Genomic DNA, 21,863 nt, shown 5'->3' with positions numbered 1-21,863 from the left:
AAGTCCACTCTATCCGTCTCTTCTACCCCATCCATCTCCGCGTCTCTGTCATATACCGTCCCCCTGGGCCCTCCTCCCTTTTCCTTGACAACTTTGCTGCCTGGCTCCCACACCACCTCTCCTCTGACATCCCCTCCATTATCCTCGGCGACTTCAATATCCCTATTGACAACCCCACCGACCCTGCTTCCGTCAAACTCCTCACCCTTTCTTCCTCCCTTGGCCTCTCCCAATGGACCTCCTCTTCTACCCACTGCCTTGGTCACTCCCTTGACCTTGTCTTCTCCCACCGTTGCAGTATGTCCGACTTCTCTATCTCCCCCTTTCCACTCTCGGACCACCATCTCCTCTCATTTTCTCTCTCCTCTACTCCTGAACCCCTCCCCCCACCCAAATCTACCCGGTCCAGGCGCAATCTCGACACCCTTGATCCTGCTATTCTATCCTCTTCTCTCGAAACTCTCCTCTCTCCCCTTTCCACCCTGTCCTGCCCTAATCAGGCGGCCTCCCTCTATAACCAAACCCTCTCCTCCGCCCTTGATGCGGTCGCACCTGCCCAGCCCATCCGCCTTCGCTGCTCCAATCCCCAACCCTGGCACTCCAAACTTACCCGCTTCCTCCAAAAATGCTCTCGTACTGCCGAACGCCACTGGAGAAAATCTCGCTCCCTGGCTGATTTCCTCCACTTCAAGTTTATCCTCTCCTCCTACAGCTCTGCCCTCTCGCTCGCTAAGAAATCCTTAAATCCCTCATCTCCTCCCAGTCCTCCAACCCCCGCCACCTCTTCGCCACCTTTAACACTCTCCTGTCTCCCCCCCTCCCTTCCTCCTTATCTGCCACTGACTTCACCACCTTTTTCTTCTCTAAAATCGCGGCCATCAGACTTGAAATCTCCTCCTCCACCCACTCTTCCGCCACCCCCCCTCTCGCCCTTCCTCCCCCCTCCACTCTCCCCCCCCCCCTCTCCCCCCAGCCACCAACTCCTTCTCTCCTTCCACCCCACCTCGGGTGAGGAAGTCCACTCTCTCATTTCTTCCCCCCCCCCCCCCTTCTACCTGCCCCCAGGACCCCATCCCTTCTCACCTTCTTCGCTCCCTTTCCGCCTCCACCTGCTCCCACCTCGCTCACCTCTTTAATCTGTCCTTCTCCACCGGCATCTTCCCCTCCGCCTTTAAACATGCTCTCGTCTCACCCATTCTCAAGAAACCCAACCTTGACCCCACCTCACTCTCTAATTACCGCCCCATTTCCCTTCTCCCATTTGCCTCCAAAATACTCAAGAGACTTGTCTGCAACCGTCTCTCCACCTACCTCTCTGAACACTCCCTCCTTGACCCTCTCCAATCAGGCTTCCGCCCCCTCCATTCCACTGAAACTGCCCTGGCTCAAGTTACGAACGATCTCCTCTCGGCTAAAGCCCTGGGCCACTACTCCCTCCTGATTCTCCTCGACCTCGCAGCGGCCTTTGACACTGTTGACCACCCCCTCCTGCTTCACACCCTTCAGTCCATTGGCCTCTCCGGTACCTAACTCTCCTGGTTCACCTCTTACCTTGCCGACCGTTCCTTCTCTGTTTCCACCTCTGATTCTCTCTCCCCATCTTCCTCCCTTCCAGTCGGGGTCCCTCAGGGCTCTGTCCTTGGACCCTTACTATTCTCACTATACACCTCTTCTCTGGGTGCACTCATCAGCTCCTTCGGCCTCAAGTACCACCTTTATGCTGATGACACTCAACTCTACCTTCCCTCTCCTGATCTCTCTCCCTCCCTTCTTTCCAGGGTATCCGCATGCCTCTCTGCCATCTCCTCCTGGATGTCCTCTAGATTTCTTAAACTCAATCTTGCTAAAACTGAACTCATTGTCTTTCCTCCCTCTCGTACCTCCTTCCCCTCTGACCTCTCTATCAATGTTGACAATTCATCTATCTCCCCTGTTCCCCAACTCCGCTGCCTAGGTGTCATCCTCGATTCCTCTCTCTCCTTTGCCCCTCACATTCACTCTCTTGCCAAATCCTGCCGTTTCCAGCTTCGCAACATTGCCCGCATTCGGCCCTTCCTCTCCCAGGATGCCACCAAATCTCTCGTCCACTCTCTGATCATCTCCCGCTTGGACTACTGCAACCTTCTCCTTATCGGCCTCCCCCTCTCTAATCTCGCTCCCTTTAGATCTGTACTTAACGCCGCTGCTAGGCTTATTTTCCTCTCTTGCCGTTCCACCTCTGTCTCCCCACTCTACCAAGCCCTTCACTGGCTCCCCTTCCCCTACAGAATCCTTTTCAAGCTCCTCACTCTGACTTACAAGGCCCTCACCAACTCCACTGCTCCCTACATCTCTAACCTTATCTCTATTCACACTCCCTCCCGCCCACTGCGATCGTCCAATGATCGTCGCCTCTCTTCCCCTCTGATTACCTCCTCTCACGCACGTATCCAAGACTTCTCCCGCGCCGCTCCCCTCCATTGGAACAAGCTCCCCCGCTCCATCAGAACTTCCCCTAATCTGTCCTCTTTCAAACGAACATTAAAAACCCACCTTTTCCTTAAAGCCTTCCAGTCTCATGCCTAAACTCCCACCGGTCGGCTACCTCTCTTTCTCATCCCTTCTTCCCTTCTCCCCCTTCCTCCCCCTTCCTCCCGTCTCTCCGTCTCATCCATGTGTCTGTCTGTCTTCCCCTCCCATTAGATTGTTCGCTCCTTTGAGCAGGGCTCTCCTACCTTCTGTTTCCATCACTTTTAACTGCGCTCTCCAGCTACTCAGCTCACCTCCTCTCAGTCCCTCTGCCCTCTGTCTCCTCTCGCTTCTCTCCGCTCCCCTCAGTGACTCTCAACCTGTCATCCGTGCCCACCCTCTTGGGCCATAGTTACCTGCCTGTACTCACTTTTCCCCTCCCTCCCTCTCTTTCATGCTGTGCCTGAGCCCCCAGAGTTATAGTGCTTACTGTTACTTGTACTGTGCTGTTTCACCTTGTACTGTGCCATTGTTTGTCCCTGTACGGCGCTACGGATACTTTGTGGCGCCCTATAAATAAAAATTAATAATAAATAATAATAATAATTATTAATTGATTATTTTACATGTACAGCAAACAAATTGCTTTTCCTGTAGATGTCTGGTATTGACCATAGTCTCTCAGTTTCTCAGTGTAGACAGTCCCATGTTATTGGTTTGTGCCCCACTGTGCATTATGCATCATTTCCCTATGCAGTAATGGAGGCACCTAGGTGTTTGTACCATCCTCCCTGCAAGCTCCCTGCCGAGTGTGTGCATGGGTTACCTGGTTATTATGCTGACTGAGAACTGGTGTCCTCATCATCCCTCCTCAACTAACATAATCATAAGTACAAAAGTAGTATACAGTATAAAAGACAGATATTAATACTTCATCATCATCAGTTATTTATATTTATATAGCGCAACTGATTCCGTAGCGCTGTTCAGAGACCTCACTCACATCAGTCCCTGCCCCATTGGAGCTTACAGTCTAAATTCCCTAACATACACACAGACAGACAAGGAAGAGAGACTAGGGTCAATTTTGATAGCAGCCAATTAACCTACCAGTATGTTTTTGGAATGTGGGAGGAAACCGGAGCACCCGGAGGAAACCCACGCAAACACGAGGAGAACATACAAACTCCACACAGATAAGGCCATGGTCGGGAATTGAACTCATGACCCCAGTGCTGTGCTTATCAGCACTGTGCTTATCAACAAAGTAGAAGCCCCTTATTCAGACTTTTGCAGCGGGAAAATTAAACAATTAATAACATTTATTAAACTAATTCCTGGCATCTGTCTGCCTTCCCATAGACAAATGTGCTGCTTCATTATAGGTTACCAGGAAGACTGCATAGACAAGCAGAGCTAGAAAAGGCCTAGAAAGAAGTTTTTAACAGATGGTATTCCTCTTTCATTCCAACCAGGGCCCTATCTGTGTGGAGTATGTATGTATGTTCACCCCGTGTTTGTGTGATTTTCCTCCAGGTGCTCCCGTGTCCTCCCACAGCCCTAAACTAGTAGGTTATCTGGCGTCTGACAAAATGCTAGTATGTGTGTGATAGGGAATTTAGATGAATGATCACATATTCTCTGTACACTGCTGTGTGATATGATTGGTACTATATAAATTTGCTGTGTAATGTGATTGGTACTATACAAATAAACTATAATAATTAGAAAACAATTATGATACAGTTTTCAATAAACTACACCTGCTTTGAGGAAATTAGATGTCTGTGTTTTACCCATCAAGCAATGTTGTGTGCCTTGCTTAGCATGTCGGTTGAATAACAGTGACATACGTGATATTGTATTTCCAGTGGACTCGGGTGGAGCAAACCTTCCCCGTCAGGCAGAAGTATTTCCAGACCGAGATCATTTCGGTCGCATTTTTTACAACCAGGCAAAGATGTCTTCTCAAGGTATCTCTCAGGTAATTTGACTTCTTTCTATTCTGGCTCTTAGTTACAGTGAGGCATGTAGACAGGCACGGTATTTATTGTTGCTGTGCTTTACATGTTGGAAAAAAAAACTCCCAATGATTGTCAACTCCATGGAGTATATTTACTAAACTGCGGGTTTGAAAAAGTGGAAATGTTGCCTATAGCAACCAATCAGATTTTAGCTATCATTTATTTAGTACATTCTACAAAATGACAACTGGAATCTGATTGGTTGCTATTGGCAACATCTCTACTTTTTCAAACCCACAGTTTAGTAAATATACCCCCATGTCTCTGTCCCTTTTATGTGACTCCACTGTCGGTGGAACGCGTCAGTTTGGGGAACATAGCTTGAACAAGTCTAGTTACAGAGATCATTGCTCTCTATAGTAATTTACAAAAGTGCAGAGTACGCAGAGCTTTAGTATATCCTGCAAAAATATCCACATCCTGGTTTTGGTGACTGTCCAATGAAAATCACAATGTATTAATGTTAGCATTTATGGTTTTCTCCAAAAAATACAATACAAAAGTGAATAAGGTATCCCATTGAAAATATAGGGCGAGTGGTTTTTCCCATCTCTTCCCTTTATAGCTATAAACAGCTTGTTGTGGATTTCTGAAAGTAAAGTTATTATTCTGCATTCTGTATAATTCAAATTAATAGTTTGTGTGACTTGTTGTCTCATAAATGTTTGTTTGCAGATTGCAGTGGTGATGGGATCTTGTACAGCCGGAGGAGCATATGTACCAGCTATGGCTGATGAAAGTATAATTGTTCAAAAACAGGGGACCATTTTCTTAGGAGGACCTCCTTTAGTAAGTACAAAACAAAACTAAAGATGGTCATATGAATATAACACTTGTAATGTTTTTTCAGTTTTCGGTGGCACACGCATGATGTTACTGAAACTGATTCAGGTGAACCTTTAGGTGCTATTGTTTGCAAAATCATTATTATAGTTCAAAGAAATTCCCTTTTCAAATGGCTGAAACTTGCTGGGTTATGGTACGAGCAGAAGAAAAGTCCCCTTGTGTTGGTCTATGGGTTGAATGGGGACTTTTTTTCATGATAGACTTCAAGAAATGAAGAGTTTACAAGAGAGATGTGGCACAGGTGATATAAATACTTGTTTGTTATATCATAGGTTGAGTTCTGTTTTGAATCAGATTTGGTCGGCAAGAAAATAGGTTCTTAAATTTTGATGACAGAAGCCTGAAGGTAATTGAGACAACATGGGCTTATTCTGCCACCCTGTCTGCGGGGAAAGTGGTTTTACTGATTTGTCCTGAGGATTCTCTTACCGTCAGTAACCTGACTTACTGACCACGCCTCCTGGTATTATTCGGCTACCAGACACCCACTGCCTGAGCGCCAGCTGTGCACCAGTTGTTGGGAGTAGTCCCTGCGACTACGGGACTCTGTCACTGGAACTTGAGACTGCTTACTTGTTGTATGGTGCAGCACCTGTGCTGGTGTCTGAGGCTGGTTTCTCCTGAGCGCTTACCCTGGATCAGGACTGTAAGGTAGAGTGCTGATTCAGGGTCTGGGTTCAACACTGGACACACAGGGTGCAGATTAGATGGCTAGCTCCTATCACTAGATCACAGGAATTCAGCAGATAGAATATTCTGGGAAGAGTAGTGTTTATTGCTCAATAGTAACCCTTAAAGGAGCTGTTACACATCAGTGAGAGGTAGTGATACAGATGTTACACACACCTACCAGAAAGTATATATTTTACATGGGGCTCTTCTGCCCTTTGTATATAGATTTGTACACAGCTGGCATGGTGTAATTCAGCCCCCTGCCCCTTTTGCCAGTCTAGTTTGGTTTATAAATTTGGATGTGAATCAGCCTGGGCCTCTTGTTACCTTTGTGCTCAGTGGCAGTGCGTTGTGTTCTTCCCCGTTCTTCCCTGTACTGTGAGTTTCCCTTGCCGCCGTTTCTCAAGTGTGGCACTTTGTCTCCTGGGGCCTCCCATACATGAAATCGTATGAACCCATAAACATTACCCATTTTGATGATATTAATGTTTTCCATATTATACTTCAGGCCACAGGCACATTTACTGGAGCTTTAGGTATTAAAAAAAAACAAAAACCCCAAGCATTTTTGTGTACAGAAAGGGCTAAGCAGACCTAAAACAGAACAAGATCAGGGGGCAATGCCATGGTGCAGAAGTTTTTTTGACTGGTTTTATTAAAGACTTTAACCCAATTGCAAATGTTCCAGAAATTCTAAAAGAAGCAAACTTATCACAGCCAGAGGCTGTAAGGTATGCCTGCTTTCCCGTTGGTCAGGTCCAATCAGTCAGGAACAGCAGACTCCCATATATGGTTCAAACTTGCTCCACTCCCCACGCATTTTGTCATAGGACTTTGTCAGGAGAGATGGCATGGAGCATCACAGAGCAAGTTTATATTGTAGAATAATTAGGTGAATGGGTTTAATATAATTCATCAGAACAATATATAAAGATAGATTATATCTATCTATCTCTCGGTGAGTTCGGTGCTTTGAGACGCTGGATCTTTTATCCATCACTGAGCACCGTTATACAGTTTATCTTCTTAAACATTTACAAATTAGAATCAGAAATTCTCTTCAGATATTTCATACATAGTAAATGAAAGAAAAGTACTGTAGTAAATCCTCCGTCAGATCTCCATGTTTCGGGGCTCCATATACCTCCATTAAAACATTGTTCCTTTAATGACTCATCCTCTTATTGAGATTATAAAATATATTGCTTACAATACATTCACCAAAGCAAGGTTAATATGTATTAAAAATCAAACGGATGTTAGACCACTTATTTTAAATCAGCCAATCACAGCTCGAGGTTATGTGCACCCAATCACAGCCAACTTAGTTTCATTCATAAGACATCTCACTCTGCTGCATGACAATAAAACAATAAATCTGACTCGGTACTAGATCCCAAATATTATTCTAAGACTAGATTAGCTTTACTCCTAACTAGTAATATTACACAGAGCTTTACCCTAATCACAGGCTCCCAAGCCTATTGTTCTACTATATAGAGGGTCTATTTCACATCTAATAAATTAATCTAAATACATACATTATTGCTGCTGGTAGACTCTGCATAAACTATTTAGAATAATGGACATCTTCACCCATTGTTTATACACTCACAAGGAAAGTTTGTGTCTCTGTTACTATTTATTACTATGCAAGTAATAATATCCTGAGTTGTCACGATAGCTGGAGTTTGGGACCCTTAAGATCTGCCTGGCTTGGCACTACTCTACCCAGTGGTGGGGAGTCTAACGAGGCAGATAGTACTATCCGGTGGTGGGGAGTCTAACGATGCAGATAGTACTATCCGGTGGTGGGGAGTCTAACGAGACAGATAGTACTATCCGGTGGTGGGGAGTCTAACGAGGCAGATAGTATTCGCCAGGGACCCCCTGAGAGAGTGCTAGGCAAGACCCATGGTGTCGCAAGGATAGGCCGGGAGAATAGCTGAGTAGGTAGCCGGTGACAGCAGATAGGTGAACAGGTAGTAACCTCAGAGGAGCAGCAGAGCAGAATATAACAATGAGAAACTGTGGACAGATAACCACTGTGGACAATGGAATAGGAGACCGTAACTGGACAATCTGTGGACAGATTAGTAACAACTGTGGACAGTGGAGCTGGATACAATGCTGCGATGATCTGAGGAGAGATGGTTACCCCTGCGAACAGTGGAGCAGGACACTAGAATGAGAGAGCTTGCGGACAGGTTAGTAAGCTCTACGGACAGTGGAGCAGCGTACAGTAACTGGTTAGTCCGTGGGCAGGCTAATAACCACTGTGGGATGATGTGGACAGTGGGGCTGAATGCTATGCTGCGATGATCTACGGACCACTGGGGCCAGAGGAGCTGGATATAAGAATGTGATAGTCTGCGGACGGGTGGAACCCGGCAGACACAACCAAGTAATATTCTGCAGACAAATAGTAACCGCTATGGACAATGGAACTGAGCTGCGATCTACTGCAGGCAGGTAGAAAGCACTGTAGGATACAATACTGCAGATTAGGTCTAGGGGAGCACAGGGAGAAACATCTTGATACTAGCAGGGAGGCTGACAAAGAACAGGCACAAGGGAGCTGCCACAGGTGTATTAAATATCCTGTCAGGATGATTGACAGGCCAATGAATAGGAGGCAGAGATTATAGAAGAAATAATCCAAGGTGGAATCTGGGAGCAATGAATCGTGGTGCTCGGCTCTGAAGAGGACAGCGGCAGGGAGCAGGTAAGTCTGTCAGACCCTGGCTATGGGGACGCGGGTCCAGTGTGTGACACAAGTTATTAATATTTGACACATGAAAGCAGACAAAGTTGAAGTATTTATATATTGGTGTTTACAGGTCCAGTAATTAAAACGGACTCCATTCCAATAGCAATTTTTAATTAAGTTGTCAGTTGCTTGAGAATACTTAATAAGGCTCACCTAACAACATACAGAACAATATGTAAAGTAATATAGAGCCAAAACCTCAAATTATATCCCACCATTGTGAACATATAGTGATTAGTAGTGTATATGGTTCTTTTTCAATTGTCAATTTGTTTTTATAGAAGAGAAATTAATAAAAATAAAATAAATATTGAAATCAAAATATATTTATTATCTAAGTGAGACAATTTATTTACCCCACTTATTTAAAAATATATAGCTTATTTTGCCATATAGACTACTATGATAATATGGAAAAAGTACCTTCATGCCAACATTTCCTCATTATGTAGATTGAAACCCTTAAAATGTTGAAGCCTCTACACAAATCTATCACATAAAGAGACTGATCTCACAGCCCTCATTAAGACTTAATGGTGTTAAGGGAAAATATCCAAAAATGTGTCCCTTCTGGATAGCTGTAAAAGTCTGTCCTCAACCTTCACATTTATGCCTATGTTCAAGAGCTTTGAATTTCAGGGTTGGAGTTGTAGCACCTAAAGAAGTGTCTAGGGACACTGTGGTTGTTAACTTGTGGATAATGTTGTAGATGTTTCCATATCTGCAGGTTTTAAATAACATTTTTATCTTCCCGACATATTTAACACCAGAGTAAATATATTACAAAAGTCATATTGTAATTCATAAATGAACCAATCTCTTAGATTTTCTTATTCATTGAGTCTGAAATAGTTTTAGTTTCTTTGTGTATTTACTGAAGGTCTTACAGTGACCACATGCAAAAAAATCAATTTATTGGTGACAACCAATTCCCACATTCCTTCTCCACATTCTTTATCCACTTTCTTTAGAACATTGGGTGACAAATGTAATTTAAAGGTCTTAGTTTTTTTGTTTTTTTTGTTAATAGTTTACAGGTTTCTTAAATGGTGGAATAATATAGGATCGATATCTAATAGGTGCTAGTGTTTTTATTAAACTCTTCGCTTCTAATAGGCCTTTCCTGGAAGAACTGCCAGAGAGACAGAAGGGGTATCTAATCCAACCCCAGAAATGTAATAACACATGATTGGTTCAAAACCGTTCCGACTCGTGAGAAGAGAAAGTGTTAAACACCTGTGATGTGTTGTGATATAGATACACTTAAAGCATGTCGTCCAAGTAATTTATGCAATGACCCTGTAGAAGCAGCTGTAGCACAACTGCTTACATGACTCAAGTTAACGTATAGGGGTCAATGGATTGCTCATCAGTCCATTTGTTTTCTTTTTTTATATACTCTAATAGCTCAGAACTATTACGATTCCGGCTTTCTCTAAACTTTTTACTAATAGTCCCCTTGTGTAGCCAAAGTATGTGACTGCTCTTCAAAAGGCTTGCAATATCTCCTCACTCTCATAAATTGCTATATAGACAGTGGGGGAAGTGAGCTGGTATACGTTGGCATGCCCTACCACCACTTTTCTTACTGCTTTGATTGTAAAACTACAATACTCCATTCGCTTCCATGCCTGTTACATTTTCCATACCACCACTTCTAAATTTCCACTTCGACCACTGGATACAAGAACGTTCTCTTTCCATTGTTCCAGCGACAGCTTAAATATTTTAAGCAGCTATTGCTACCAACCTCCTTTATATAGGTGTAGATATTTACATAGCTCCCATTTATGAGATTTCTGTATTAATAACCAGATCCTCAAAATATATTTTATTCATGGCTATTTTTTTAAGTAAATTAATATTAATTATTGTAGATCTTTCCCAGCCCCCCATATGTAATTTCGCATAAAGGCATTCAGTTCACTTTTTAGATTTTGGCCTATCTTCAAATAGTTCTGAACAACTTCTAACCCTTTGTCATGAAGCATGGCTGTATGTAATGATTGCACATAACAAAAAACATTATTCCATTTTATATCTCTTAAGATTTTTAACACCTGAATAGAATCTTTTAAATATGAATCTAAGGTACAGACATACTTCTTTAGAAAGCTATCAACATATTTAGATATTTAATGTTAAAGAGCCAATTCCAGGTAAATTGGACGTCCACGGTTTTTTTTTTCCTTATGAATTTTTGACAAATGCTAGAAGGCAAGGCTTCTAGGAGTACACAGAAATAAATAACTAAATTCACCTTTGGTTAAGTATTCCATAGTATAGCCTCTAGTGGGAAGAAGTTTACTATCAATCCTTTTCAGTATATTATTTATTTATTTTTTCTTTCTAAAAAAAATAACTATAACCTACCATTCTTAATGCTTCTATCACACATTCATCTCTTTTCATCAATACCACACTGTCCTCAGTCATCAAACTATCAAGTGCTGTTCTCCAAATGCTAAACTGGACCTGTGTACAATTTCTAATTTCAAAATTCAAAATCTTTTTTTTGACCAGTTGACAAAAAACAGGTCTGTATATGTTCCCTTGGATTCCCTTTAAAAAAAATAAAAATAAAAAATACTTCTATTTCATGCCTGTGTCTTAAGTAACCTGTTGAAGGGTACCTAGGTCTTGAGATGGTCCCACATTTTCTTATAAATCCTCTTTTTAAAGTCAAATTTCTAAACATTTTCAGCTTACAAATTGGAACAAATGTTAGACCTTTACCTACCAAATCTGATTCATATTTATTTACAATCATATTGCATAAGTTAAATATACCCTTTGATGGACACTTCTTTTGAGCGCTCTTTCCCTCCGGCTCTTGAAAAGTTATTTCCTCCCTGGGTACTCCTCTTTCTTTCTATAACTGTCTATACAACGATACATATGCATGGACACATTGATTAATTTCTCTTTCTTCTTGAATTGTTTTTCAAGTGTTAATTAAGCCCCGTTCTGTGTTGCGGGCTGTCTTGTGTGTTTTGCATAGGTCTGTTCTCTAGGGAAATGGCTGGGTCAGTACAGCCACATGCACATTGATTTCTACAAGTTCAATTAAATGTGTGGAAAGAGGTTTATCGATATAGAGAAGTAATAGCACCTCAAGGAATCACGATTTTCTTCTTCCTATGGCTGGTTGTCTGAGAATAGGAAAATATGCAAATGGGACTTGTTGCTTGGTAGAGTCTGCCCAATCAATGACATTGATGATAAATGTTTCTGCCCGTGTGCTTTGCTATCCATTTAGAAATAACATACTCATTGTCCAAATTGTAGCAAACTAATTGGGAAGCTTTAAAGTTAAAATAATGGACAGATACAACAGGCATTCAGCGTTATGACTGCGTCTCTCCACATAACACGTCTCTTCTACTTCTGAACTCTAAATTTAAAGTGCTGCCAAACACAACATACAAGTTATCATATGGAAAAAGCCACAAACAATATCCCCACAAACATATACAGTGTATGTATAGATATTAGGAACTGATAATTGGATATATGTGCGATAAGTCTGTTTACTTTGGAGAGGGAATATTTTCCTTATACAGTCAGACTTCCTGTACAGTTCTATTGTAAAGGTGCTGGAGTGATTTATGGAAGACTACAGAGATCTACCCCTTGTATTTACTATGTTGTGGGGTATTTGTCTGTAAAGAGCTTGTCTCAGTGTTTTGTTGAAGAGGTCTTCTGGCTGATGAATACAGGAGGGTACTTTCATAGATGTGTAATGCTTCATTCAGCGGTTGTGAACACTTGTAAATCAGTTTTTATTTAATTATTTTATAGCCGTCAAGTGGCCTTCAGATCTAACCACCAGTCAAATGCTCACTGACATTTGTAGGTTAAATTAGGTTACTGCACTTCATCATTCTGCTGAGGAGCAAAACAATACTTTTAATTAAATGTATTCATTAATTCAATAAAATAAAAATAAAGTGCAAGGCTCAAACATATTTTATTTTACCCAACATATTAAAAAAGGAAATTTTTCTTAGTTGTTTTGCTCTTCTGCATTCTGTATGAAATAGCTTTTATTAGCTCTTATTATGGAACCAATACTTACCAGCCTGCAGGTCACAGGTGTAGTAAAGCCCCTTGCTGTAAGCGTACAAAGGGCTAAAGTACAACTCTCAGGGTGTTGGGTAAAATTTGTTGGCAGATGAAGTGCAGAAAAAGATTAATGTACCATCATCATCTATTTATTTATTTATATAGCGCTCCTAATGCCGCAGCGCTGTACAGAGAACTCGCTCACATCAGTCCCTGCCCAATTGGGGCTTACAGTCTAAATTCCCTAACACACACAGACAGAGAAAGAGAGACTAGGGTCAATTTGATAGCAGCCAATTAACCTACTAATATGTTTTTGGAGTGTGGGAGGAAACCGGAGCACCCGGAGGAAACCCACGCAAACACGGGGAGAACATACAAACTCCTCACAGATAAGGCCATGGTCCGGAATGAACTAATGATGCCAGTGCTGTGAGGCAGAAGTGCTAACCACTAAGCCACCGTGCTGCCCAGTAACTTTGCCTACATCAATGTAGGGAGAGCGTGCTAGGTGCTGGGGCTAGGTGACTGAAACAAACCTCTTTGCCTGTGATGTTACGACGTGGCAGCATGTGACGGGAGGTCACAATACATCTCACTGTGGACCCCAATCCTAGCTATTCCTGCCACCAGGTGAAGCTCCATCTGGGACTGGTTGTGTGAGCTGCACACAGTCTGTCTCAAGTTACACACACGCATGATTGCAGCCGGTCACCCAAACACAGCCCACCAGGACCCCTTTAAGGAAATATCTGCACATTAACAAAAATACCAAAAATATGTCCCCTGGCATGGGCGAGTTAATAAATATAATAGATTATCACTACTGCTACTTACATCAAGATTTCTATCGTTCGCCTTTCTTTTTATTTTGTCTTTGGAAAGATGCAATTTCCAGTAAAGAATCCTCTTCCGCCCCTGTATTGTTCCTGTGATTTGTACTCCTAACACTATCTGCCTCTGTTGGAGCTTTCATTTCCCCGTTCTTCTGTGCCTGCCTTTGCTGGTGGTTAGAGATGCTTCAAAAATTTGAAGAGGTTCGAAATTCAGTTGAATTCCACAGATTTGATGACCACGTAAAAGTTGCAATTCACCGATCGCGTTCCATGTTCAGCACTCATGTTCAAGGGTCACCATTTAAGTTTTAAAATGACTTTAAAATTAGTGTTTTTCATTTTTCTTAAACCTTATATGAAAAATAATTTTGTTCAATAAAAGTATTTAAACTGTTGTTTTTTTGTTTTTTTTGTAAATTGATCCTCAAATACTATGTTCTGCCATTTGCAATTTAAAAGGACATACAAGACCCAAGATTTTGCTCAATATTTTTGTTTTCCTAAATCTAGCGAATTTCAGAGAATTCTATTCAGGACTATTTATTATTTTATCTTCAGGTCATTTCTTAAATTTGTGTTTCTCAGGTCAAAGCAGCTACTGGGGAACAAGTATCGGCTGAAGATTTAGGAGGGGCTGATCTACACTGCAGGTAAGATTTTCTATAGAATTGTTCTTCCTTTTGTATCTTGTGTACCATGTTAATGTCGCCCAGAAAGAAAAGAGGAATGGTAGACGCAGTGTGCACTACTGTTCATAATACATCATTCTTTTTTGTTTTTAATTCGTTCATATACTTTGGGTTCTTTAAGCATAGAGGTCCATCGTACCTAAAGTCAGTTAGTTTTCTGAAAGGTGAATAGTGTTTCTGCAATAAATCTGAGATGGTTGAAACTTAAGAACTGATTTAAAATAGTGCAAATTTAAAATAATTTATTTTATTGAGACTTGGGCAACACTCAACTCAGATCTATCAAATAATATTTTCAGCGGTAGCCAGCATGGTTTTTATGAAAGATCAATAGAGTCAAGGAAATCCATATGCGTTTTATAAGTAAGTGGGTAGGAAATTGGGCAGAGAGTTTGCAGGGGACATAGCAATAGCTGTTCACACTTAAAGTATAAGTTAAATACCATTGATCTAGAAAACACTACATGAACTTGGGTAGAATACTGTCTAAAAGACTGTGCCCTGATATTAGTTATCAATGGTTCATACTCCAATTGATCTAACGTTCTAAGTAGTGTGTAAGTCTTGGGATAAGTGCAGTTTAGTCTCTTTATAAATTTATCTAGAAATTGGTGTTAAAAAGTACCGTTCTGTGTCTGTGTTTGCGGATGGTTAAAATATGTAGTGTAACAAAGTCCATACAAAGGTGTCTTATCCATTCTGGCAGACCTAGATATATTTGGAGATCTGGCAGCAACATGGCAGATGAGATTCAATGGATAGATGTAGGGTTATGCATTTGGGGAATAAAAATATTCATGCAGCTTACACTCTAACAATGTTAGGTGAATTCACAATGGAGACAGATTTAGGCATGCTTGTAGATCATAGGCTTATCAACAGTATGCAGTGACAATCTGTGGCATCTAGAGACAGCAGAATATTGTTTTGTATCGAGGCATATGGTTCTATTTACTAAACTGCGGATTGAAAACTGGAGATGATGCCTAAAGCAACCTATCAGATTCTAGCTGTCCTTTTGTAAAATGTACTAAACAAATAACAGCTAGAATCTGATTGGTTGCTATAGGCAACATCTCCACATTTTTAAACCCTCAGTTGAGTAAATATACCCCATAGACTCAACAGAAAAGTATACTTTATCTACTTTACAAAGCACTGTTGAGCCCTCAGCTTGAATATTTCACTTTTGTGTTCAAATTCGTAAAAGCAATGTCTTGAATCTAGAGAAAAGTGTAGAGGAAGGCAAATAAATTAACAAGCAGTATGGAAATTCTGGGTTAGGCTGTTTGAGTCAGTTCTTCACATTACAATAAATAATATTGGTACATGGATATGATCACTATGTCTAAAGATATTAATGTTCCATACAGAAAATTGTGGGACCCTTACACTGAACAGGGTAGCACAGAGGGGACACGGACAGTTCTTGCAGAGCGATTTAATTGCCAGCTGGGAAAAGGGTTCTTTACAGTAAGGACAGTGATGTGTGGGATGCTATTCCACGAGAGAGCCATTGCTGTTGGCAGACACTGTAGATATGTTTAATAAAGAATTGAACATTTTATCAAACAGAATATACAAGACTAATGGCATTAAACATGGTGGCTTAGTGGTTAGCACTTCTGCCTCACAGCACTGGGGCATGAGTGTGATTCCCGACCATGGTCTTATCTGTGTGGAGTTTGTATGTTCTCCCTGTGTTTTATTATTATTAATATTATTATTATTATTATCTTTAATTTATAAGGCGCCACAAAGGGTCCACAGCGCCGTACATGACATATACAGAAAACAGTGACCAATGACACAACATGATACATAAAGAACAAAATATGAAGAACAAAAATATATAAATATATACACACACACACACACACACACACGTAACATGGTAATGCAAATCAAATTATTTCTGGGACAATGAGTGAAAGTGATGGTAGAAATCAGTGAGAAGTAGGCCAAAACAGGGCTAGCGAAGCAGGCCAAGAGGTACAAAGGGTGATGGAAAAATCGAGGGAGCACACAAGGAAAGAGGGCCCTGCTCCTGAGAGCTTACATCCTAAAGGAAAGGGGGATACACAAATAGGGTGGTACTAACTGGGGGAGAGAGCCGGGCCAAGGGAGTTAGGAGGAGGACTGATAGACTTGAATAAAGAAATGAGTCTTAAGGGCATGCTTGAAGCCTTTTGAGAGTAGATGCTAACCTGATGGAACGTGGAAGATCGTTCCACAGCAGGGGAGCAGCCCGGGCAAAGTCCTGGAGACAGGAGTGAGAAGTGGTGATCAGAGAAGTAGTGAGGCGGCGGTCAGAGGCAGAGCGGAGGGGGCGGGTAGGAGTGTAGGTAAAGATGAGATTGGTGATGTAGGGAGGGGAGGATTTTTTTAAGAGCTTTAAAGTTGAGGGTGAGGAGTTTAAATTTAATTCTGTAGACCATGGGGAGCCAATGTAGTGACTGTTGGAGGGAGACAGCAGAGAGAGAACGGCGAGAAAAACGGAGAGAAAAATGAGGCGGGCAGCAGCATTGAGGTTAGACTTAAGAGGGTCAAGGTGAGAATCGGCTAGGTGAGAGAGGAGGTTACAGTAGTCAAGGCGAGAGATAACAAGCGAGTGAACAAGGGTTTTTATGGCTTCCGTCGTGAGAAAGGGTCGTATCTTGGATATATTTCGAAAGTGGAATTAGCAGGAGTTTGAGAGGGACAGAATGTGAGGTTTGAAGGAGAGGGAGGAATCAAGGATGACCTCAAGGCATTGGACTAGAGGAACAGAAACGAGGGTAGTGTTATTAACAGAAATAGAGAGGGGGGGGGTGGGAGAATCCTGGAAGGGGGGAGGACGATAAGTTCAGTCTTAGAAATATTGAGTTTAAGGAAGCATTGGGTCATCCAAGATGAGATGACCGAGAGACAGCAGGAGATAGCAGAAGGGAAGGGAATGAAAGATAAATTTGGGTATCATCAGCATAGAGATGATACTGGAGGACAAAGGAGCGGATGAGTACACCATGAGAGGAGGTGTAGAGGGAGAAAAGCAGGGGGCCAAGAATGGAACCTTGGGGAACGCCAACAGAGGGGGGTGTAGAGTCATGTGTAGACTGAGAAGGAGTGGTTGGTGGGGTAAGAAGAAAACCAGGAGAGGATGGTGTTATAGAGGCCTATAGATTTGAGAGATTGCAAAGGGAGTGCGTGGTCAACGTTATTGAAGGGAGTAGTGTCTTTTGGATTTAGAGAGGAGAAAGGTCATTAGTGACCTCAGTGAGGGCAGTTTCAGGGGGCGAAAACTGGATTTGAGCGGGTCAAGGAGTGAATGAGAAGAGAGAAAGGAGGTGAGACGGTTGTAGACAACCCATTCAAGGAGTTTGGAGGCAAAGGGAAGAACCGAATTAGGGCGGTAATTAGAAAGAGGCGGGATCAAGGGACGGTTTCTTGAGTATGGGGGAGACAAGAGCATGTTTAAAAGAGATGGGGAAGATTCCAGAGGAGAGGGATAGTTTGAGAAGGTGGGCAAGGTGGGAGCAGGCCTCGAGAGAGCGAGCGGAGGAGGTAGGAGGGGATTGGGTCCTGTGGGCACGTGGAGGGGGGTGAGGAAGAGAGAAGGGTATGGACTTCATCTGCAGATACCGGAGTAATGCAAGAGAAGGAGGGTGAGCTAGAAATTGGGGAGGGGAGAAAGGAGATGGCAGTCGCAGAGGAGAGTGGGAAGGGGAACAGAGTGGGCAGTGAGGGGGGAGAGAGTGGGGTAAGAATGGACTGCTGGGAGATGTCATGACGTATTGACTCAATCTTTGAGGTGGAGTGGGTAGCAAAGTCAACAGCAGAGAGCATGGGGGGGGGAGGGGGAGAGGAGGGAGTTGAAGGTGACAAAAAGCTGATGGGGGTTGGAGGATTGGGAACAAATTAGAGCTTTAAAGAAGGATTGTTTAGACAGCGATAGGGCCGAACTGTAAGACGCAAGTATGATCTTAAAGGGGAGGAAGTCAGCATGAGTGCATGACTTTCTACAGAGCCGTTCTGCGCTGCGGGAGCTAGTAGGTTAATTGGCTGCTATCAAAATTGATCCTAGTTTGTGTGTGTGTGTATATGATAGGGAATTTAGACTGTAAGCTCCAATGGGGCAGGGACTGATGTGAGTTCTCTGTACAGCGCTGCGGAATTAGTGGTGCTGTATAAATAACTGCTGATGATTAGGAAACGGATACAATAGCAATTTGAGTTCTACATATTCTTCGTATTGCCATTATATTTTGTTGATTGCAGTTAAGTAAAAATAAACTCCTTCAATTTAAAGCGATTAGCAGGGCCAGGTTACATAAATAAGTGCAAGAAGCCAGTGACAGTTGTCTATATATGCTTCTCACCAATCACAAAGGCAGAGGCAAGTGTGTGCATTTTTATCCTCCCAAGCTCAACTCTTACCACACGTTGTGCCAAGGATAGATTGTTGCTGATAAATTATGGGTTGGGTATTAAAATTTAAACTATGAAAGTCTTGGCAACACGATATCAAGAAGTAAGTGATTATTAATAAAATACATTTTAGTTTGGGGTTTTCTTACTCCGCTTTTCTCCCTGGGGGTCTCTAAGCTGTGAGTTTTCTTTGAACGCACCTTTGGCAGTGGAAGTCCACAACTTTAAATGATATACAGTTCGACAGACACTTCAAAGTTATTTCCTTAAATAATAAATGTGATAGTAAGTAATAGAATCCTGCTGTGAATTTATGAAGTCTGTTCTCTGTATATAGTTTGCGGTAAAATAATACAAGTAGTAATTCTTTTATAGAACCACATTCATTTGATGCTGGGGATGTTGACTCACAGTGTTTCTACAATAAAGTTCATAGCTCAGCTGTCGTCACCAGAAATTCAATTATTAATTCCCCTGAGCAATCTGTTGTTTTTGTCCAGTGTTCATTCCTCTCTGAAGCAAACACTCAGGAAATAATTTGCTGTACTAAAAGTGATTTCTGGCATAGCTAGATATTTTTCCATTCATGTTTAAAGGCAACAAAAATTCAGTTGAAGTTCATGGCTATACCCTGTGTGTTGTCCACCATTCAATCAATAAGTCAATTGAGTTGTAGGAAAAGAATGTGAGGGCCCCACATTATTTAAATCAACACATATATAATTTAATACTCACAAATTGATCCTCTTATTAAAGCCTACACAGAACGTGTGTAGGATAGTCTCCAATTGGCTAACGTTGGCACCACACACGATTTCAAACAAATGTCATTCTGATTTCCCATTTCTTAAAAACAATAGTAAAACTGGGTATGGGGGATCACACAACGATCATAATGAAGTGATCTTTTTTTTGTTCTGTATGAGAGTCAATCCCCTTGGTAAACATGGCATAAGTTCCGATAGAGAGATGGAGTAAATATACTATATGTGTGTGCGAGATGTGTGACAATCTATCCATGAAAATTACAGTGACAAGAAAAGTGGCCTTTTACATATTAATATTTTTTTATCTGCTAGTTTTATGATTTCCTTGCTCTTTCCACAAATGTTGATCTATTAACTGAGTTTCCAAAATTGCAACTTCGTATACAGTGTATATTAAAGAACCATCAATGTAAACTCTTCAATTTTAATAAACATGGGATTGTTTGCCAATATTGAGCCCATGTTACTATTTAGAGCAGGGGTGTCCAACCTTTTAGCTTCCCTGGGCCACATTGGAAGACGACAAGTTGGTTTGGGCCGCACATAAAATACACTAACACTAACGATAGCTGATCATCCAAAAAACCATAGAAAACATAGTTAACATATTAAACTTACTTGGAAATGAAGTTAGTAAGAGTTAGGAAACCTGTTGCAGAATCATGATTAAAGCAGTAGTCCCATTACCAGCTACAATTTAACTTACCTGCATCTGCCCCTTAGTGGGGTTCGGGGAATTAAATGCCAAAAACTTTTTTTTCCTCTCTTTCTGCACCCATGAATCATTTTTTTTTATTGACCAGTTTGAAATGGTCACCGATACAGGTAGCATCAGGAGGACTAATAGAAATCTACAGAGATTTAAAGATAGGGTGGCTGGAAAAATGGCTCATGGAGCAGCCTCCGATGAGGGTAACAGTGGGTGATATTTTCACCCTACTCAGCTCTGCACATTTAAAATGGTTTAAAATATTAAAAATACAATTATCTCTTAATATTTATATTAGATACATACAGAGAACACAGCTAGTTCATAATTGCATGGTGCAGAAAGTCCAAATTCAGAGTAACAACAATAAGATACTGGATAATTTTTCACTGCTGCTGATAGTTCGCGCGGGTGACTCCTCTGTGCTGCGCTACGCAATGGATGTCGGGTGTGATGACGTCACCCCCGACATTCACTGCGAGCGCCACACGGAGGAGAAGACCAGGGAGGGAGCCGGAGCGCCTGCTGACGTTACCGCAAAGGTAATTTTTTTTTTTTTCAGCGCTGCCCCCTTGCCACAACCAAAACTCCTGCTGGTCCACATTTACAGGCAACCATAATTTAGAGGGTCACCTATTATACGTATTAGCGTTTTTGTTTATTGTAAGCTTTTTTTTTTTTTTTAAAGAAAGCCTTCATTGACTCTTACTCAATACATTTATTATAATGATGTATTTTCTATAGGGAATTCTACACTAGTAGTTAATGTATTACTGCATATTTGCTTGTGAAATAACATAGTCTTTTCCAAAGCAGGGTTTACAATTATGAATTTTTTGTTACTGGTTTCAATTATTTGCTCTGGTGTTTTGACAGATAATAAACCTCTCCATCTCCAAACAAAGGCATTTCTAGAATATTCAGATAGATCTTGGTATCCTAGGTTCCAATATACAGTGCCACGTAGAGTGTCCAGAATTATGGGTTACTAACAGTAACCTTGCATGTAAATATCATTACTCCTCCAATGTTAGTTTATTTAGACATTGTCATACTCATGTTAAATGTCTTTGAAAAAATGATCATTGTATCATATTAAACAAACAATATATGCAAGATGCCATCCAAAACGTGGCACATAGCTAAGCAAAAGTGTTACTTTTAATTGCTTTTACCTTTTATGTTTGAACCAGAAAGTCTGGTGTCACCGATCATTTTGCATTAGATGACAGCCATGCCCTCCACCTGGCTCGGAAGTCAGTGAGAAGCTTGAACTATAAAAAGAAGCTAAATGTAAGTTGATGTTACCTAGAAATTTTTGTTTTCTTTAACGTGATTTTAACATGAATAATGTTGGATTGTTTTTTGGTGTTCACTATATTAGAGAAATTTTATGTAATGTTGGAGCAACTTACCTGAATTGTGACCTGTGCATACTTGGCACATCTTTGTTTATATGGCCTTTAAATAGAATAATGTTTAATCTCTTCTCAAGAAAAAGTTGATTTATTCTGATATATAATGTAGAGAAAAACTGCTGTGCACTGTACAATGATATTAAAGATAGCCATCAATTAGTGAATGTTGTTTGTTTATTATAATGCTGATTTTTATTGTTTATGTTTGTTTT

The 21,863-nt window shown here is 41.4% G+C and overlaps 1 protein-coding gene across 1 annotated transcript in view; it reads left to right on the top strand.

Moving 5' to 3' along the window:
• Positions 1–21,863, top strand: part of MCCC2 (methylcrotonyl-CoA carboxylase subunit 2) — a 57,833-nt gene that overhangs the window by 10,334 nt on the left and 25,636 nt on the right. Inside the window, exons 6-9 of the mRNA XM_075180014.1 lie at positions 4,320–4,432; positions 5,148–5,261; positions 14,247–14,311; positions 21,427–21,526. Of these exons, the coding sequence (XP_075036115.1) occupies positions 4,320–4,432; positions 5,148–5,261; positions 14,247–14,311; positions 21,427–21,526 (392 nt within the window). The remainder of the gene's footprint in view (positions 1–4,319; positions 4,433–5,147; positions 5,262–14,246; positions 14,312–21,426; positions 21,527–21,863) is intronic.

Source organism: Mixophyes fleayi, chromosome 1, assembly GCF_038048845.1.
Source record: "Mixophyes fleayi isolate aMixFle1 chromosome 1, aMixFle1.hap1, whole genome shotgun sequence".
NCBI classification, from domain to species: domain Eukaryota; kingdom Metazoa; phylum Chordata; class Amphibia; order Anura; family Limnodynastidae; genus Mixophyes; species Mixophyes fleayi.
Note: the sequence above shows the minus strand (reverse complement) of the source record. Positions and strands in the feature narration are given on the sequence as shown.